The sequence below is a fragment of the Bombina bombina genome, chromosome 5 (assembly GCF_027579735.1).
Source record: "Bombina bombina isolate aBomBom1 chromosome 5, aBomBom1.pri, whole genome shotgun sequence".
NCBI classification, from domain to species: domain Eukaryota; kingdom Metazoa; phylum Chordata; class Amphibia; order Anura; family Bombinatoridae; genus Bombina; species Bombina bombina.
In genome coordinates this window covers 952385286-952403924 of record NC_069503.1, presented here as the reverse complement: position 1 = coordinate 952403924, position 18639 = coordinate 952385286, and the positions used below count along the sequence as shown (strand labels likewise).

General features: G+C 40.7%; 1 protein-coding gene across 2 annotated transcripts in view; it reads right to left on the bottom strand.

Annotated features, from left to right (window-relative positions):
* The window catches only part of ZC2HC1A (zinc finger C2HC-type containing 1A), a 283747-nt gene that overhangs the window by 155969 nt on the left and 109139 nt on the right, over nt 1-18639 (bottom strand). For both annotated transcript variants that reach the window (XM_053715152.1, XM_053715153.1), the window contains exon 6: nt 15640-15739. In XM_053715152.1, coding sequence (XP_053571127.1) covers nt 15640-15739 — 100 coding nt within the window. The remainder of the gene's footprint in view (nt 1-15639; nt 15740-18639) is intronic.

The following is an 18639-nucleotide window of genomic DNA, read 5'->3' as shown; positions in this document are numbered from 1 at the left end:
AAGAAGAAAATACAACAAAATGGTAGAATTTGGTAAAAGTATGCAAAGAGGACCAAGTTGCCGCTTTGCAAATCTGATCAACCGAAGCTTCATTCCTAAACGCCCAGGAAGTAGAAACTGACCTAGTAGAATGAGCTGTAATCCTATGAGGCGGAGTCTTACCCGACTCAACATAGGCAAGATGAATTAAAGATTTCAACCAAGATGCCAAAGAAATGGCAGAAGTTTTCTGGCCTTTCTAAAACCGGAAAAGATAACAAATAAACTAGAAGTCTTTCGGAAAGACTTAGTAGCTTCAACATAATATTTCAAAGCTCTAATAACATCCAAAGAATGCAACGATTTCTCCTTAGAATTCTTAGGATTAGGACATAATGAAGGAACCACAATGTCTCTACTAATGTTGTTGGAATTCACACCTTAGGTAAAAATTCAAAAGAAGTTCGCAACACCGCCTTATCCTGATGAAAAATCAGAAAAGGAGACTCACAAGAAAGAGCAGATAATTCAGAAACTCTTCTGGCAGAAGAGATGGCCAAAAGGAACAAAACTTTCCAAGAAAGTAATTTAATATCCAATGAATGCATAGGTTCAAATGGAGGAGCTTGAAGAGCCCCCAGAACCAAATTCAAACTCCAAGGAGGAGAAATTGACTTAATGACAGGCTTTATACGAACCAAAGCTTGTACAAAACAATGAATATCAGGAAGAATAGCAATCTTTCTGTGAAAAAGAACAGAAAGAGCAGAGATTTGACCTTTCAAGGAACTTGCGGACAAACCCTTATCTAAACCATCCTGAAGAAACTGTAATATTCTCGGTATTCTAAAAGAATGCCAAGAAAAATGATGAGAAAGACACCAAGAAATATAAGTCTTCCAGACTCTATAATATATCTCTCTGGATACAGATTTACGAGCCTGTAACATAGTATTAATCACAGAGTCAGAGAAACCCCTTTGACCAAGAATCAAGCGTTCAATCTCCATACCTTTAAATTTAAGGATTTCAGATCCTGATGGAAAAAAGGACCTTGAGACAAAAGGTCTGGTCTTAACGGAAGAGTCCACGGTTGGCAAGAGGCCATCCGGACAAGATCCGCATACCAAAACCTGTGAGGCCATGCCGGAGCTACCAGCAGAACAAACGAGCATTCCTTCAGAATCTTGGAGATTACTCTTGGAAGAAGAACTAGAGGCGGAAAGATATAGGCAGGATGATACTTCCAAGGAAGTGATAATGCATCCACTGCCTCCGCCTGAGGATCCCGGGATCTGGACAGATACCTGGGAAGTTTCTTGTTTAGATGAGAAGCCATCAGATCTATTTCTGGAAGTTCCCACATTTGAACAATCTGAAGAAATACCTCTGGGTGAAGAGACCATTCGCCCGGATGCAACGTTTGGCGACTGAGATAATCCGCTTTCCAATTGTCCATACCTGGGATATGAACCGCAGAGATTAGACAGGAGCTGGATTCCGCCCAAACCAAAATTCGAGATACTTCTTTCATAGCCAGAGGACTTGTGAGTCCCTCCTTGATGATTGATGTATGCCACAGTTGTGACATTGCCTATCTGAAAACAAATGAACAACTCTCTCTTCAGAAGAGGCCAAGACTGAAGAGCTCTGAAAATTGCACGGAGTTCCAAAATATTGATCGGAAATCTCACCTCCTGAGATTCCCAAACCCCTTGTGCCGTCAGATACCCCCACACAGCTCCCTAACCTGAAAGACTTGCATCTGTTGAGATTATAGTCCAGGTCGGAAGAACAAAGAAGCCCCCTGAACTAAACGATGGTGATCTGTCCACCATGTCAGAGAGTGTCGTAAAATCGGTTTAAAGATATTAATTGAGATATCTTTGAGTAATCCCTGCACCATTGGTTCAGCATACAGAGCTGAAGAGGTCGCATGTGAAAACGAGCAAAGGAGATCGCATCTGATGCGGCAGTCCTAAGACCCAACATTTCCATGCATAAGGCTACCAAAGGGAATGATTGTGACTGAAGGTTTTGACAAGCTGATATCAATGTTAAACTTCTCTTGTCTGACAAGGACAGAGTCATAGACACTGAATTTATCTAGAAACCTAAAAAGGTTACCCTTGTCTGAGGAATCAATGAACTGATTGGTAAATTGATCCTCCAACCATGAACTTGAAGAAACAACACAAGTCGATTCGTATGAGATTCTTCGAAAATGAGAAGACTGAGCAAGTACCAAGATATCGTCCAAATAAGGAAATACCAAAACCCTATTCTCTGATTACAGAAAGAAGGGCACCGAGAACCTTTGAAAAAAATTCTTGGAACTGAGGCTAGGCCAAACGGTAGAGCCACAAAACTGGTAATGCTTGTCTAAAAAGAGAATCTCAGACACTAAAAGTGATCTGGATGAATCGGAATATGCAGATACACATCCTGTAAATCTATTGTAGACATATAATGCCCTTGCTAAACAAAAGGCAGGATAGTCCTACAGTAACCATCTTGAATGTTGGTATCCTAACATAACGATTCAATAATGATAGATCCGGAACTGGTCTGAAGGAATTGACCTTCTTTGGTACAATGAAGAGATAAAATAAAACCCCAGCCCCTGTTCCAGAACTGGAACTGGCATAAATACTCCAGCCAACTCTAGATCTGAAACACATTTCAGAAATGCTGAGCCTTTGCTGTGTTAACTGGGACACGGGAAAGAAAAGAATCTCTTAGCAGGAGGCCTTAACTTGAAGCCAATTCTGTACCTTTCTGAAACAATGTTTCTGAAACCAGAGATTAAGAACGGAATTGATCCAAATTTCTTTGAAGAAAACGTAATCTGCCCCATACCAGCTGAGCTGGAATAAGGGCCGCACCTTCATAGGTACTTAGGAGCTGGCTATAGGTTTCTATAAGGCTTGGATATATTCCAAACTGGAAATAGTTTCCAAACTGATACCGCTCCTGAGGATGAAGGATCAGGCTTTTGTTCCTTGTTGTGAGGAAAGGAACGAAAATGATTATTTACCCTGGAAAGAAAGGGAAAGCAAAGTTGACTTAGAAGACATGTCAGCATTCCAAGTTTAATCCATAAAGCTTTTCTAGCTAAAATAGCTAGAGACATATACCTGACATCAACTCTAATGATATCAAAAGATGGTATCACCAATAAAATTATTAGCATGTTATAGAATAATAATAATGCTATAAAATTATGATCTGTTACTTGTTGCGCTAAAGCTTCTAACCAAAAAGTTGAAGCTGCAGCAACATCCGCTAAAAATATAGCAGGTCTAAGAAGATTACCTGAACATAAGTAAGCTTTTCTTAGAAAGGATTCAATTTTCCTATCTAAAGGATCCTTAAATGAAGTACTATCTGCCGTAGAAATAGTAGTACATTAGCAGGAGTAGAGACAGCCCCATAACCTTAGGGATTTTTGTCCCAAAAAACTCTTAATCTGTCAGATGGCACAGGATATAATTTGCTTAAACGTCTAGAAGGAGTAAATAAATTACCCAAATTATTCCATTCCCTGGAAATTACTTCAGAAATAGCATCAGGGAGATAAAACACTTCTGGAATAACTACAGGAGATTTAAAAACCTTATTTAAACGTTTACATTTAGTATCAAGAGGACCAGAATCCTCTATTTCTAATGCAAATAACACTTCTTTAAGTAAAGAACGAATAAATTCCATCTTGAACAAATACAAAGATTTATCAGCATCAACCTCTGAGACAGAAACCTCTGAACCAGAAGAACCATTATCAGTATCAGAATGATGATGTTCATTTAAAAATTCATCTGAAAAAAGAGAAGTTTTAAAAGACTTTTATGTATACTAGAAGGAGAAATAACAGACATAGCCTTCTTAATGGATTTAAAAAATAAAATCTCTTATTTTATCAGGAACACTCTGAAAATTAGATGTTGACGGAACAGCAACAGGTAATGTAACAGTACTAAAGGAAATTTTATCTGCATTAATAAGTTTGACATGACATGCAATACAAATAACAGCTGGAGAAACAAATACCAAAAGTTTATAGCAGATACACTTAGCTTGGTAGCTCCAGCACTGTGCAGTGATTTTCCTGAAGTATCTTCTGACTCAGTTGCAACGTGGAACATCTTGCAATATGTAATAGAAAAAACAACATATAAAGCAAAATTGATCAAATTCCTTAAATGACAGTTTCAGGAATGGGAAAAAAATGCCAGAGAACAAGCTTCTAGCAACCAGAAGCAATAAATAATGAGACTTAAATAATGTGGAGACAAAAATGACGCCCATATTTTTTAGCGCCAAAAAAGACGCCCACATTATTTGGCGCCTAAATGCTTTTGGCGCCAAAAATGACGCCACATCCGGAACGCCGACATTTTTGACGCAAAAAAAAACGTCAAAAAATGACGCAACTTCCGGCGACACGTATGACGCCGGAAACAGAAAAAAAAATTTGCGCCAAAAAAGTCCGCGCCAAGAATGACGCAATAAAATGAAGCATTTTCTGCCCCCGTGAGCCTAACAGCCCACAGGGAAAAAGTCAAATTGAAAAATGAAAAAATGATTGAAACAAATGCATTTATCCCAAATATGAAACTGACTGTCTGAAAAATAAGGAATGTTGAACATTCTGAGTCAAGGCAAATAAATGTTTGAATACATATATTTAGAACTTTATAAATAAAGTGCCCAACCATAGCTTAGAGTGTCACAGAAAAACATAATTTATGCTTACCTGATAAATTTATTTCTCTTGTAGTGTATCCAGTCCACGGATCATCCATTACTTATGGAATATATTCTCCTTCCCAACAGGAAGCTGCAAGAGTCCACCCACAGCAAAGCTGCTATATAGCTCCTCCCCTAACTGCCATATTCAGTCATTCGACCGAAAACATGCAGAGAAAGGAAAAACCATAGGGTGCAGTGGTGACTGTAGTTCAAATGAAAAAATTACCTGCCTTAAAGTGACAGGGCGGGCCGTGGACTGGATACACTACAAGAGAAATAAATTTATCAGGTAAGCATAAATTATGTTTTCTCTTGTTAAGTGTATCCAGTCCACGGATCATCCATTACTTATGGAATACCAATACCAAAGCTAAAGTACACGGATGATGGGAGGGACAAGGCAGGTACTTAAACGGAAGTTACCACTGCCTGTAAAAAACCCTTTCTCCCAAAAATAGCCTCCGAAGAAGCAAGGTATCAAATTTGTTAAATTTGAAAAGTATGAAGCGCAGACCAAGACTCCGTCTTGTAAATCTGTTCAACAGAAGCCACATTTAAAAAAGGCCCAAGTGAAAACCACAGCTCTAGTAGAATGAGCTGTAATCCCTTCAGGAGGCTGCTGTCCAGCAGTCTCATAAGCTAAATGAATTATGCTTTTTAACCAAAAAGACAGAGAGGCGGCTGAAGTCTTTTGACCTCTCCTCTGTCCAGAATAGACAACAAACAAGGTGAACGTTTGATGAAAACTGTAGTAGCGTGTAAGTAAAACTTTAAAGCACAAACCACGTCCAATATTGTGTAATAGACGTTCCTTCTTTGAGGAAGGATTAGGATACAAGCATGGAACAACTATCTCTTGAGTGATGTACTTGTTAGATACCACCTTAGGAAAAAACCCAGGTTGGTACGCAGGACTACCTTATCCGTACGAAGGACCAGATAAGGAGAATCACATTGTAACACAGATAACTTGGAGACTCTACGAGTCGAGGAATTAGCTACTCAAAAGGAACTTTCCAAGATAAAGATTGATATCTATGGAACAAAAAAAGGTTCAAACGGAACTTCTTGAAGAACCTTAAGAATCAGGTTTAAGCTCCATGGCGGAGCAACAGTTTTAAACACAGGCTTGGATCTAACCAAAGCCTGACCAAATGCCTGAACGTCTAGAATACCTGCCAGACGCTTGTGCAAAAAAATAGACAGAGTAAAAATCTGTCCCCTTTTAAGGAATTAGCTGACAACCCTTTTCTCAAAAACATCTTGGAGAAAAGATAATATCCTGGGAATCCAGACTTTACTCCATGAGTAACCCTTGGATTCATAACAATCAGATATTTACACCATATCTATGTTCAATTTTCCTAGAGACAGGCTTTCATGTCTGTATTAAGGTATCAATGACTGACTCGGAGAAGCCATGCTTTGATAACATCAAGCGTTCAGTCTCCAGGCAGTCCATCTCAGATTGATTCTATTTAGATGGTTGAAAGGACCCTGAGGTAGAGGGACCTGTCTCTGAAGCAGAGACCGTGATGGAAAGGATGACATGTCCACCAGATCTGCATACCAGGTCCTGCGTGGCTACGCAGGCGCTGTCAAAAACACCAAAGCCCTCTCCTGCTTGGTCTTGACCTCCGGAGGAAATCCCACTCCCCCGGAAGAAAAGTCTGACGACTTAGAAAATCCACCTCCCAGTTCTCAACACCTGGGATATGGATAGCTGATAGACAAGAGTGAGTCTCTGTCCAGTGAATTATTGTAAGACTTCTAACATCGCTAGGGAACTTCTGTTCCCCCTTGATGGCTGATGTAAGCCACAGTCGTGTATATTGTCCGACTGAGTATGATGTACCTCAGAGTTGCTAACTGAGGCCAAGTCTGAAGAGCATGGAATATCACTCCCAGTTCCAGAATATTTATTAGAAGGAGGGTCTCCTCCTAAGTCCACTATCCCTGAGCCTTCAGGGAGTTCCAGACTGCATCCCAACCTAAAAGGCTGGCATCTATTGTAACAATTGTCCCATCTGACCTGCGGAAGGTCATACCCTTGGACAGATGGACCCGACATAGTCACCAGAGAAGAGAATCTCTGGTCTCTTGGTCCAGGTTTAACAGGGGGACAAATCTGTGTAATCCCCGTTCCTCTGACTGAGCATGCATAGTTGCAGCGGTCTGAAATGTAGACGTGCAAACGGTACTATGTCCCTTGCCGCTACCATTAAGCCGATTTCATTCATGTACTGAGCCACCGAAGGGCGCGGATGGGATGAAAAAAAAAAAAAAAACACGGCAGAAATTTAGAAACTTTGACAACCTGGACTCCGTCAGGTAAATTTTCATTTCTACAGAATCTATCAGAGTCCCTAGGAGGGAAACCCTTGAGATTGGGGATAGAGAACTCTTTCCTTGTTCACTTTCCACCCATGTGATCTCAGAAATGCCAGTACTACGTCCGTATGAGACTGGGCAATTTGGATGTTTGACGCCTGTATCAGGATGTCGTCTAAATAAGGGGCCACTTCTATGCCCCGCGGTCTAAGGACCGCCAAAGCGACCCCAGAACCTCCATAAAGATTCTTGGGGCTGTAGATATCCCAAAGGAAAGAGCTACAAACTGGTAATGCCTGTCTAGAAAGGCAAACCTGAAAAACGATGGTGATCTTTATGCATCACAATGTGAGGATAAGCATCCTTCAAATCCATTGTAGTCCTCTATTGACTCTCCTGGATCATAGTTAAGATGGTACGAATAGTTTCCATCTTAAATGACGGAATTCTGAGGAATTTGTTTAAGATCTTTAGATCCAAAATAGGTCTGAAGGTTCCCTCTCCTTGGGAACCACAAACAGATTTGAGTAAAAACTCTGTCCCTGTTCCTCTCTTGGAACTGGATGGATCTCGTACACAATGTAAGAATGCCTCCTTCTTTATCTGGTTTGCAGATAATTGTGAAAGGCGAAATCTCCCCTTTTTTTGGGGGGGAATCTTTGAAATCCAGAAGATATCTCTGGGATATAAATTCCAATGCCTAGGGATCCTGGGCATCTCTTGCCCACGCCTGGGCAAAGAATGAAAGTCTGCCCCCTATAGGATCCGTTACCGGATAGGTGTCCGTTCCTTCATGCTGCCTTAGAGGCAGCAGCAGGCTCCTTGGCCTGCTTATCTTTGTTCCAGGTCCGATTGTCTCCAGACCGCCTTGGACTGAGCAAAAATTCCCTCTTGTTTTGCCTTAGAGGAAGAGGATGCCACACCTGCCCTGAAGTTTTTAAAAGGTACGAAAATTAGACTTTTTTTTTTTTTTTTTTGCGCTTGATTTAGACCTATCCTGAGGAAGGGCATGACCTTTTCCTCCAGTGATATAAGCAATAATCTCCTTCAAACCAGGCCCGAATAGGGTCTGCCCCTTGAAGGGAAGTTAAGTAGCTTATTTATTAAAGTCACGACAGCTGACCATGATATAAGCCATAGCGCTCTGCGCGCCAGTATAGTAAAAAACAGAATTCTTAGCCGTTAGTCTAGTCAAATGAACAAGGCATCAGAAAACAAAGGAATTGGCTAGCATAAGCTTGTCAAATATATTCATCCAATGGAGTCGCTTAACTGTAAAGCCTCATCAAGAGACTCAACCCAGAACGCCGCAGCAGCAGTGACAGAAGCAATGTATGCAAGGGGCTGCAGGATAAAACCCTGTTGAATAAACATTTTTTATCCATTGGATCTAAAAAGCACAACTGTCCTCGTCAGAGGTAGTGGTACGCTTAGCTAGAGTAGAAACTCTTCTCTCCACCTTAGGAACTGTCTGCCAGAAGTCCCGTGTGGTGGTAACTATTAGAAAACATTCTTCTAAAAAATAGGAGGGGAAGAGAACGGCACACCTGGTCTATCCCATTCCTTATTAAAAAAATTTTTAGTAAACCTCTTTAGGTATTGGAAAAACATCAGTACACACCGGCACTGCATATTATTTATCCAGTCTACACAATTTCTCTGGCCCTGCGATTGTACACATTCATTCAGAGCAGCCAAAGCCTCCCTGAGCAACAAGTGGAGGTTCTCAAGCATAAATTTTAAATGTAGAAATATCAGAATCAGGTTAAATCATCTTCCCTGAGTCAAAAAAAAAAAAAAAAAAATCACCCACAGACTAAGCATATTGTGAGGTAGTATCATACATGGTTCTTAAAGCGTCTGTATGCTCTGTATCTACCCCCAGAGCTAACTGCTTTCCTTTAATTTCAGGTAGTCTGACTAATACTGCTGCCAGAAAATTATTCACCACCTTTGCCATGTCTTGTAAAATAAACGCTATGGGCGCCCTTGATGTACTTGGCGCCATTTGAGCGTGAGTCCCTGAAGCGGAAGTCGAAGGGTCTGACACGTGGGGAGAGTTAGTCGGCATAACTTTCCCCTCGACAGAATCCCCTGGTAAAGAAACGCTATGGGTGCCCTTGATGTACTTGGCGCCATTTGAGCGTGAGTCCCTAAAGCGGGAGTCAAAAGGTCTGACACGTGGGGAGAGTTAGTCGGCATAACTACCCCCACGACAGAATCCTCTGGTGATAATGTTTTTAAAGACAAAAAATGATCTTTATTGTTTAACATGAAATCAGTACATCTGGTACACATTCTAAGATGGGGTTCCACCATGGCTTTAAAACATAATGAACACAGAGCTTCCTCTATGTCAGACATGTTAGAACAGACTAATAATGAGACTAGTAAGCTTGGAAAACACTTTAAATCAAGTTAACAAGCAAATATATAAAACGTTACTGTGCCTTTAAGAGAAACAAAGTTTGCCAAAATTTGAAATAACAGTGAAAAAAGGCAGTTAAACTAACAAAATTTTAACAGTGTATGTAACAAGTTAGCAGAGCATTGCACCCACTTGCAAATGGATGATTAACCCCTTAATACAAAAAACAGATTAACAAAACGAAAAATATGTTTTAAACAGTCATAACAGCTCCTACTTTTGAAGCCCTTTTGAGCCCTTCAGAGATGTCCTATAGCATGCAGGGGACTGCTGAGGGAAGCTGAATGTCAATGTTTGTAATTTTAACTGCACCAACTGTAACTTTTATACTATAACAGTGGAAAGCCTCAGGAAACTGTTTCTATGCAAAATTTAAGCCAGCCATGTGGAAAAAACTTAGGCCCCAATAAGTTTTATCACCAAACATATGTTAAAAAACGATTAAACATGCCAGCAAACGTTTTAAAACACATTTTTACAAGAGTATGTATCTCTATTAATAAGCCTGATACCAGTCGCTATCGCTGCATTTAAGGCTTTACTTACATTACTTCGGTATCAGCAGTATTTTCTTAGTCAATTCCATTCCTAGAAAAATATTTTACTGCACATACCTTATCTGCAGGAAAACCTGCACGCCATTCCCCCTCTGAAGTACCTCACTCCTCAGAATGTGTGAGAACAGCAAATGGATCTTAGTTACGTCTGCTAAGATCATAGAAAAACGCAGGCAGATTCTTCTTCCAAATACTGCCTGAGATAAACAGCACACTCCGGTGCCATTTAAAAATAACAAACTTTTGATTGAAGAATAAACTAAGTAGAAAGCACCACAGACTCTCACAACCTCCTATCTATGTTGAGGCTTGCAAGAGAATGACTGAATATGGCAGTTAGGGGAGGAGCTATATAGCAGCTTTGCTGTGGGTGGACTCTTGCAGCTTCCTGTTGGGAAGGAGAATATATTCCATAAGTAATGGATGATCCGTGGACTGGATACACTTAACAAGAGAAATAAGATTTACTTACCCCAGGACACTCATCTACATGTTTGTAGAAAGCCAAACCAGTACTGAAACGAGAATCAGCAGAGGTAATGGTATATATAAGAGTATATCGTCGATCTGAAAAGCGAGGTAAGAGATGAATCTCTACGACCGATAACAGAGAACCTATGAAATAGACCCCGTAGAAGGAGATCACTGCATTCAAATAGGCAGTACTCTCCTCACATCCCTCTGACATTCACTGCACGCTGAGAGGAAAACCGGGCTCCAACTTGCTGCGGAGCGCATATCAACGTAGAATCTAGCACAAACTTACTTCACCACCTCCATCGGAGGCAAAGTTTGTAAAACTGAATTGTGGGTGTGGTGAGGGGTGTATTTATAGGCATTTTAAGGTTTGGGAAACTTTGCCCCTCCTGGTAGGAATGTATATCCCATACGTCACTAGCTCATGGACTCTTGCTAATTACATGAAAGAAAGGAGGGAACTTTCAGACCAATCTTGGATCTCAAGATCCTAAACAAATTTCTCAGGGTCCCATCCTTCAAGATGGAGACTATCCGAACCATCCTCCCTATGATCCAGGAGGGTCAATATATGACTACCGTGGGCTTAAAGGCTGCTTATCTCCACATTCCGATTCACAGAGATCATCATCAGTTCCTCAGGTTCGCCTTCTTAGACATGCATTACCAGTTTGTGGCTCTTCCCTTCGGGTTAGCCATGGCAACAAGAATCTTTACAAAGGTTCTAGGGTCCCTACTGGCGGTTCTAAGGCCACGGGGCATAGCAGTGGCTCCTAACCTAGACGACATTCTGATACAGGCGTCGACTTTTCAAATCGCCAAGTCCCATACGGACATTGTTCTGGCCTTTCTGAGGTCTCACGGGTGGAAGGTGAACAAATAAAAGAGTTCTCTCTCCCCTCTCACAAGAGTTTCCTTCCTAGGAACACTGATAGATTCAGTAGAAATTAAAAAATTTCTGACAGAGGTCAGGTTATCAAAGCTTCTAACTTCCTGCCGTGCTCTTCATTCCACTTCTCAGCCGTCAGTGGCTCAGTGTATGGAAGTAATCGGCCTAATGGTAGCGGCAATGGACATAGTTCCGTTCGCCCGCCTACATCTCAGACCACTGCAACTTTGCATGCTCAATCAGTGGAATGGAGATTACACAGATTTGTCCCCTCTGCTAAATCTGGATCAAGAGACCAGGGATTCTTTTCTCTGGTGGTTATCTCGGATCCATCTGTCCAGGGGAATGAGTTTCCGCAGGTCAGAGTGGACTATAGTGACGACAGATGCCAGCCTTCTGGGCTGGGGCGCGGTCTGGAACTCCCTGAAGGCTCAGGGTTCGTGGACTCAGGAGGAAGCCCTCCTTCCGATAAACATTCTGGAACTGAGAGCGATATTCAATGCTCTTCAGGCTTGGCCTCAACTAGCTGCGGTCAGGTTCATCAGATTTCAGTTGGACAATATCACGACTGTAGCCTATATCAACCATCAGGGGGGAACAAGAAGCCCCCTGGCAATGTTGGAGGTTTCAAAGATAATTCTATGGGCAGAGGTTCACTCTTGCCATCTCTCAGAATGCCAAGCTTCCTTGTTACGGGTCCAGGTCAAGGAATCCCCAGGCAGCGCTGATAGATGCTCTAGCAGTGCCCTGGTCCTTCAGCCTGGTTTATGTGTTCCCACCATTTCCTCTCCTCCCTCGTCTGATTGCCAAGATCAAGCAGGAGAGAGCTTCAGTGATTTTGATAGCACCTGCATGGCCACGCAGGACTTGGTATGCAGATCTGGTGGACATGTCATCCCTTCCACCATGGACTCTGCCGCTTAGGCAGGACCTTCTACTCCAAGGTCCTTTCAAACATCCAAATCTAATTTCTCTGCGACTGACTGCTTGGAGATTGAACGCTTGATTTTATCAAAACGTGGTTTCTCCGAGTCGGTCATTGATAACTTAATTCAGGCTCGAAAGCCTGTCACCAGGAAAATCTATCATAAGATATGGTGTAAATATCTTCATTGGTGTGAATCCAAGGGTTACTCATGGAGTAAAGTCAGGATTCCTAGGATATTATCCTTTCTCCAAGAAGGATTGGAGAAGGGATTGTCAGCTAGTTCCTTAAAGGGACAGATTTCTGCTCTGTCTATTCTTCTGCACAAGCGTCTGGCAGATGTTCCAGACGTTCCGGCGTTTTGTCAGGCTTTAGTTAGAATCAAGCCTGTGTTTAAACCTGTTGCTCCACCATGGAGTTTAAATTTAGTTCTTAAAGTTCTTCAAGGGGTTCCGTTTGAACCTCTGCATTCCATAAGATATCAAGCTTTTATCTTGGAAAGTTCTGTTTTTGGTAGCTATCTCTTCGGCTCGAAGAGTTTCAGAGTTATCTGCCTTACAGTGTGATTCCCCTTATCTGATCTTCCATGCAGATAAGGTAGTTTTGCGTACCAAACCTGGGTTTCTTCCTAAGGTGGTATCAAATAAGAATATCAATCAGGAGATTGTTGTTCTGTCACTGTGTCCTAATCCTTCTTCAAAGAAGGAACGTCTATTACACAATCTTGACGTGGTTCGTGCTTTAAAGTTTTATTTACAAGCTACTAAGGATTTTCGTCAAACATCTGCATTGTTTGTTGTCTACTCTGGACAGAGGAGAGGCCAAAAGGCTTCGGCATCTTCTCTTTCTTTTTGGCTGAGAAGAATAATCCGTTTAGCTTATGAGACTGCTGGCAAGCAGCCTCCTCAAAGAATTACAGCTCATTCCACTAGAGCGGTAGATTCCACATGGGCTTTTAAAAATGAGGCCTCTGTTGAACAGATTTGTAAGGCGGCGACTTGGTCTTCGCTTCATACTTTTTCTAAATTCTAGAAATTGGATACTTTTGCTTCCTCGAAGGCTATTTTTGGGAGAAAGGTCTTGCAGGCAGTGGTGCCTTCCGTTTAAGTTCCTGCCTTGTCCCTCCCTTCATCCATGTCCTAAAGCTTTGGTATTGGTATCCCACAAGTAACGGATGAACCCGTGGACTGGATACACCTTACAAGAGAAAACAAAATTTATGCTTACCTGATAAATTTCTTTCTCTTGTGGTGTATCCAGTCCACGGCCCGCCCTGTCACTTTAAGGCAGGTGTTTTTTATTTTTAAACTACAGTCACCACTGCACCCTATAGTTTCTCCTTTTTCTTGCTTGTCTTCGGTCAAATGACTGGGGGTGGCAGTTAGGGGAGGAGCTATATAGACAGCTCTGCTGTGGGTGTCCTCTTGCAACTTCCTGTTGGGAAGGAGAATATCCCACAAGTAATGGATGAACCCGTGGACTGGATACACCACAAGAGAAAGAAATTTATCAGGCATGCATAAATTTTGTTTTTATGATTCAGATAGAACAAACAATTTTAACCAACTTTCCAATGTAATTCTATTATCAAATTTTCTTCATTCTCTTGTTATCCATTGCTGAAGGGACAGCATTGCACTACTGACAGGAAGCTGAAAATATCTATTTAGCCAATCACAAGAGACAAATGTGTGCAGGCACCAATCAGCAGTAAGCTCCCACTAGTGTATAATATGTGCCTATTCATTTTTTAACAAGGGATACTAAGAGAATGAAGCACATTTGAAAATAGAAGTGAATTTAAAAGTGTCTTAAAATGACCTGCTCTATCTGAATCATGCAAGTTTAATTTTGACTTTCCTATCCTTTAAATGGTTTTGTCACACTAAAGGGAACCACTTTTATGTGGTTTACAAGCAAATTATTATTATAATCATCTTTTTTTTATATAAAACGCCAACATATTACGCAGCACTGTAACATTAAACGGACACAAAACCCAAAATATTTCTTTCATTATTCAGATAGAAAACACAATTTTACAAAAGTTTCCAATGTACTTCTATTATCAATGTTGCTTTGTTTTCATGTTTTTCTTTGTTGAAGAGATATCTAGGTAGGTAGCGTGCACATGCATGAAACCATACATGACAGAAAATAGTACTGCCATCTAGTGCTCTTGCTAATGTATAAGATTGTTGCAAAACTGCTGCCATATAGTGCTGCAGACACGTGCACACTCCTGAGCTTACAGCCCTGCTTTTCATCAAAGGATAACAAGAAAAGGAAGAAAATGTAATTTAAAAATGCATGCTCTATTTGAATCATGAAATAAATATTTGGGGTTTTATGAGCCTGTAAATATACAGTTATGGAGTACAATAATCAGAAGACATTTACATAAATATAAAGGGTAGAGGGTCCTGCCCTTGAGTCACTGTAAGCTGTAAACCATCTTTACATAAAATGATCAGCAGGACAGGGGGACTCGTGAGCTTCTATTCTAAAGGAAGTAAATATACTTTATTTTCACTTACAGAGCTGTTTCCTACTGTAGTGCAATACACATCTGCTTGAAATTACAGGACACACTTTTTGTTGCATTTATTTTTAAATAAGAAGAAAAATAATAGCTTTAGGCACAATGACACTCTTAAAAGGACACTGAACCCAACTTTTTTCTTTTGGGATTCAGATAGAGCATGCAATTTTAAGCAACTTTCTAATTTACTCATATTATCAAATTGTCTTCATTCTCTTGGTATCTTTATTTGAAATGCAAGAATGTAAGTTTAGATGCCAGCCAATTTTTGGTGAACAACCTGGGTTGTTCTTGCTGATTGGTGGATAAATTCATCCACCAATAAATAAGTGCTTTCCATAGTTCTGAACCAAAAGAAAAATGATTAGATGCCTTCTTTTTCAAATAAAGAAAGTAAGAGGACGAAGAAAAATTGATAATAGGCGTAAATGAGAAATTTGCTTAAAATTACATGCTGTATCTGAATCACGAAAGAAAAAATTTGGGTTCAGTGTCCCTAGCAAATATGCCTAAAAATAAGCAATGTATCTTTCTGAATCTAGTTGTATAAATGGCTAAAAAATAGGCCATACATCTATTTCAATGAACCCTCTCATTGATGAGCCGTTCCTCACTATGTAATGAAAATGTTTTTAGGCCTCTAAACTAGTGTTAAATCGGTAAACATATAATAAAATCTGATTTGTTCCTCAAATATAAATAACTGCAAACATTTTACTCAAAGTATTATATATAATTATGTTTATGTATATAGAATACCTGAAGAAGGTTTGCCAAAGTTAGGTGGTTGTGGCAATCGTGTAGATGGAGAAGACATGGATGCAGGGGAATTTGTCTTCTTAAGTGTCGGAGGTTTGATCTGTAAAAGGAAATACAAGATTTTTATGAACTACCTGCTTTTTATATCAGTGTGTGCAATATTGTCACATATTGCAAGTTCATTGTTCTCTTTTTGGGACATAAAATGTCATTACTATGCTGAGGCTGAACAGCCCCACAACACTATCAGGAATAAGCTAGTACAAGCCCAGAGATCAGCACCAAGGGGGCTGATTTATCATCGGTCTGTCAGACATGACATCGATGAATGCTGACAGCATACGCTGTCGGCATTTATGAATGCACAAGCAGTTCTTGTGAAATGCATGTGCAATGCCGCCCCCTGAGGATTTGTGGAGAAATCGAACGCTAGCTGGGGGTGTCAATCAGCCCGATCGGGTAGATTGAAGTCCACAGTCTCATTCGGAGCTTGATAATTCGGCCTCCAAGTGTATGTTCTGCTCTGTTTACTTCAGAGCTGATTGGTAAGTATGCTCTGTAGACTACCAATTAGCTCTTGTTCACAAGCAAAGTACAGGTAAGGCACTATAATAAAAGGTCAAAGGGAAATAAAACAAAAAAAAAAATATTTCAGGATTCAGATAAAGCACACAATGTTGAACAATTTTTCAATTTACTTCTATTATCAAAGTTGCTTCATTCACTTTTTATCCTTTGCTGAAGAAGCAGCAATGCACTCCTGGGAGCAACCTGAACACATTGGGTGAACCAATGACAAGAGGGATATATGAACAGCCACCAATCATCAGCTAGCTCCCAGTAATGCATAGCTATTCCTGAGTCTATCTATGTGTTCTTTCCAACAAAAGATGCATGGAGAACTAAGCAAATATAATAATGGAAGTAAATTGTAAATTTGTTTAAAATGATATGCTCTATTTGAATCAGGAAAAGTTTTTTTTTTCCCTTTGTCTTTTTAAAGTGAAAGTAAATTTTCATGAATTAGTGCCCGGTACTATTAAGAACAGGGGCACTTTCATTCATGAAAAGTTTACATTGCACCATATTTTTACAAATACTTACCTTTCTGTTGTGCAAAGCCGGATCGCCGATCCCCCGCCTGCTTCTCCTGCTGTACTTACACAGCAGTAACGAAACTGGCTTCCTCCAATCACGGCAGGGGCTAACAGGATGGATGCTCTGGGGGGGGACCATGATTGGGGAAAGCCGGTTTCGTCATTGGTGACGTATGTACAAAGGAACTGCGGGCGGGGGATCGGCGATCCGGCTTTGCACAAGAGCAAGGTAAGTATTTGTAAAAATACGGTGCAATGTAAACTTTCATGAAGGAGAGTGCCCCTATTTTTAAAAAAACGGGCACTAATTCATGAAAGTTTATATTCACTTTAAGCCTAACGAGTTCCCTTTCCCTTCAATATTAAACTCAACACACAGCGGACACTCTTCTAATTGGCAGTCAGACATTCAAATAATTGCTTCCTGTAATTTCAGGCACTGCATTACTAACTTATCAGGGCTCGAGCTTTCTGGCTCTTTTCTACTGACTTGCTAACTATATGGCTGCTGAGTGGCTACTATTACTCTCTATATCTTCTTCATCCTGACTGCTCCATGTCTAATATGGGGGGGGGGTGTTAACCCACATATATTTAGATAGGTTTGTGTTATTTAAACCCCTGCACTTCTACGATAAAATATACTTTGCCAGAATGCCAGTCAGCTTTAGCTGTGTTACTACGTGTGCCTGAGCTACATTCCCAGATAAAGCCAATTACGGGGGAAACAAATAGATTGTACTCAACAACAAGAGGGAACTTCCTCTTACTATTCTGATATTCAGCATCAGATATTAAGTATATCAGCAAAGACAGCATCTATAGCGAACCTGTGAAACTACTAGAAGTGCGGATAAGCACGGTGAAGACAGCTGTGTCTGAAGATCACAAAACTATTGCTGACAAATTAGTATTTCCTGTGGTGGAAGTGTATGTGTCTCGGACACATTAGAATACAGTGCCTCGATCTGTGGTTAATACATAATTATATTGGATACATTATATTATAAAGCCTGCATAACTGAGTGACCTCAGGATAATACAAGCAACCAACCAAGATCTCACAAAGCCCGATCACTTGATCACACACGGAAGTCAAATGCTGTTAAGACACAGTGAGTAAAGAAAGAAAGAACAACATAGATAATGCTAACCTGATCATTTAATTTCCTTCTGTATGAGGAGAGTCCACGACATCATTCCTTACTCTTGGGAAATACTGAACCTGGCCACCAGGAGGAGGCAAAGACACCCCAGCCAAAGGCTTAAATACTCCCCCTATTTCCCTCATATCCAAACCATTCTGCCAAGGGAACAAGGAACAGTAGGAGAAATATCAGGGTATAAATGGTGCCAGAAGATAAAACCTTATATTGGTCCACCCATCTGAGTATACGGGCAGGGACCGTGGACTCTCCTCATACATAAGGAAATTAAATTATCATAATTTATGTTTTCCTTCTTAATATGAAGAGAGTCCACAGCATCATTCCTTACTGTTGGGAAAACTATACCCAAGCTCTAGAGGACACGGAATGATAACGGGAGGGGTAAAAGAGAGGCGGACCCTAATCTGAGGGCACCACAGCCTGCAAAACATTTCTCCCAAAAAACTTGTAAAATTTAGAAAAAGTATGTAAGGAGGACCAGGTAGCCGCTCTACAAATCTGATCCATAGAGGCCTCGTTCTTAAAGGCCCAAGAGGAAGCCACCGCTCTTGTGGAATGAGCCATAATCCTCTGAGGAGGTCTAAGTCCCACTGATTTATAAGCTAAGCGTATAATACACCTCAACCAAAAAGATAAGGAAGTCGAAGAAGCCTTCAGACCCTTAGGCTTCCCAGAGTAGATAACAAACAAGTAAGAAGTTTGTCTAAAATCCTTAGAAGCTTGAAGACAAAACT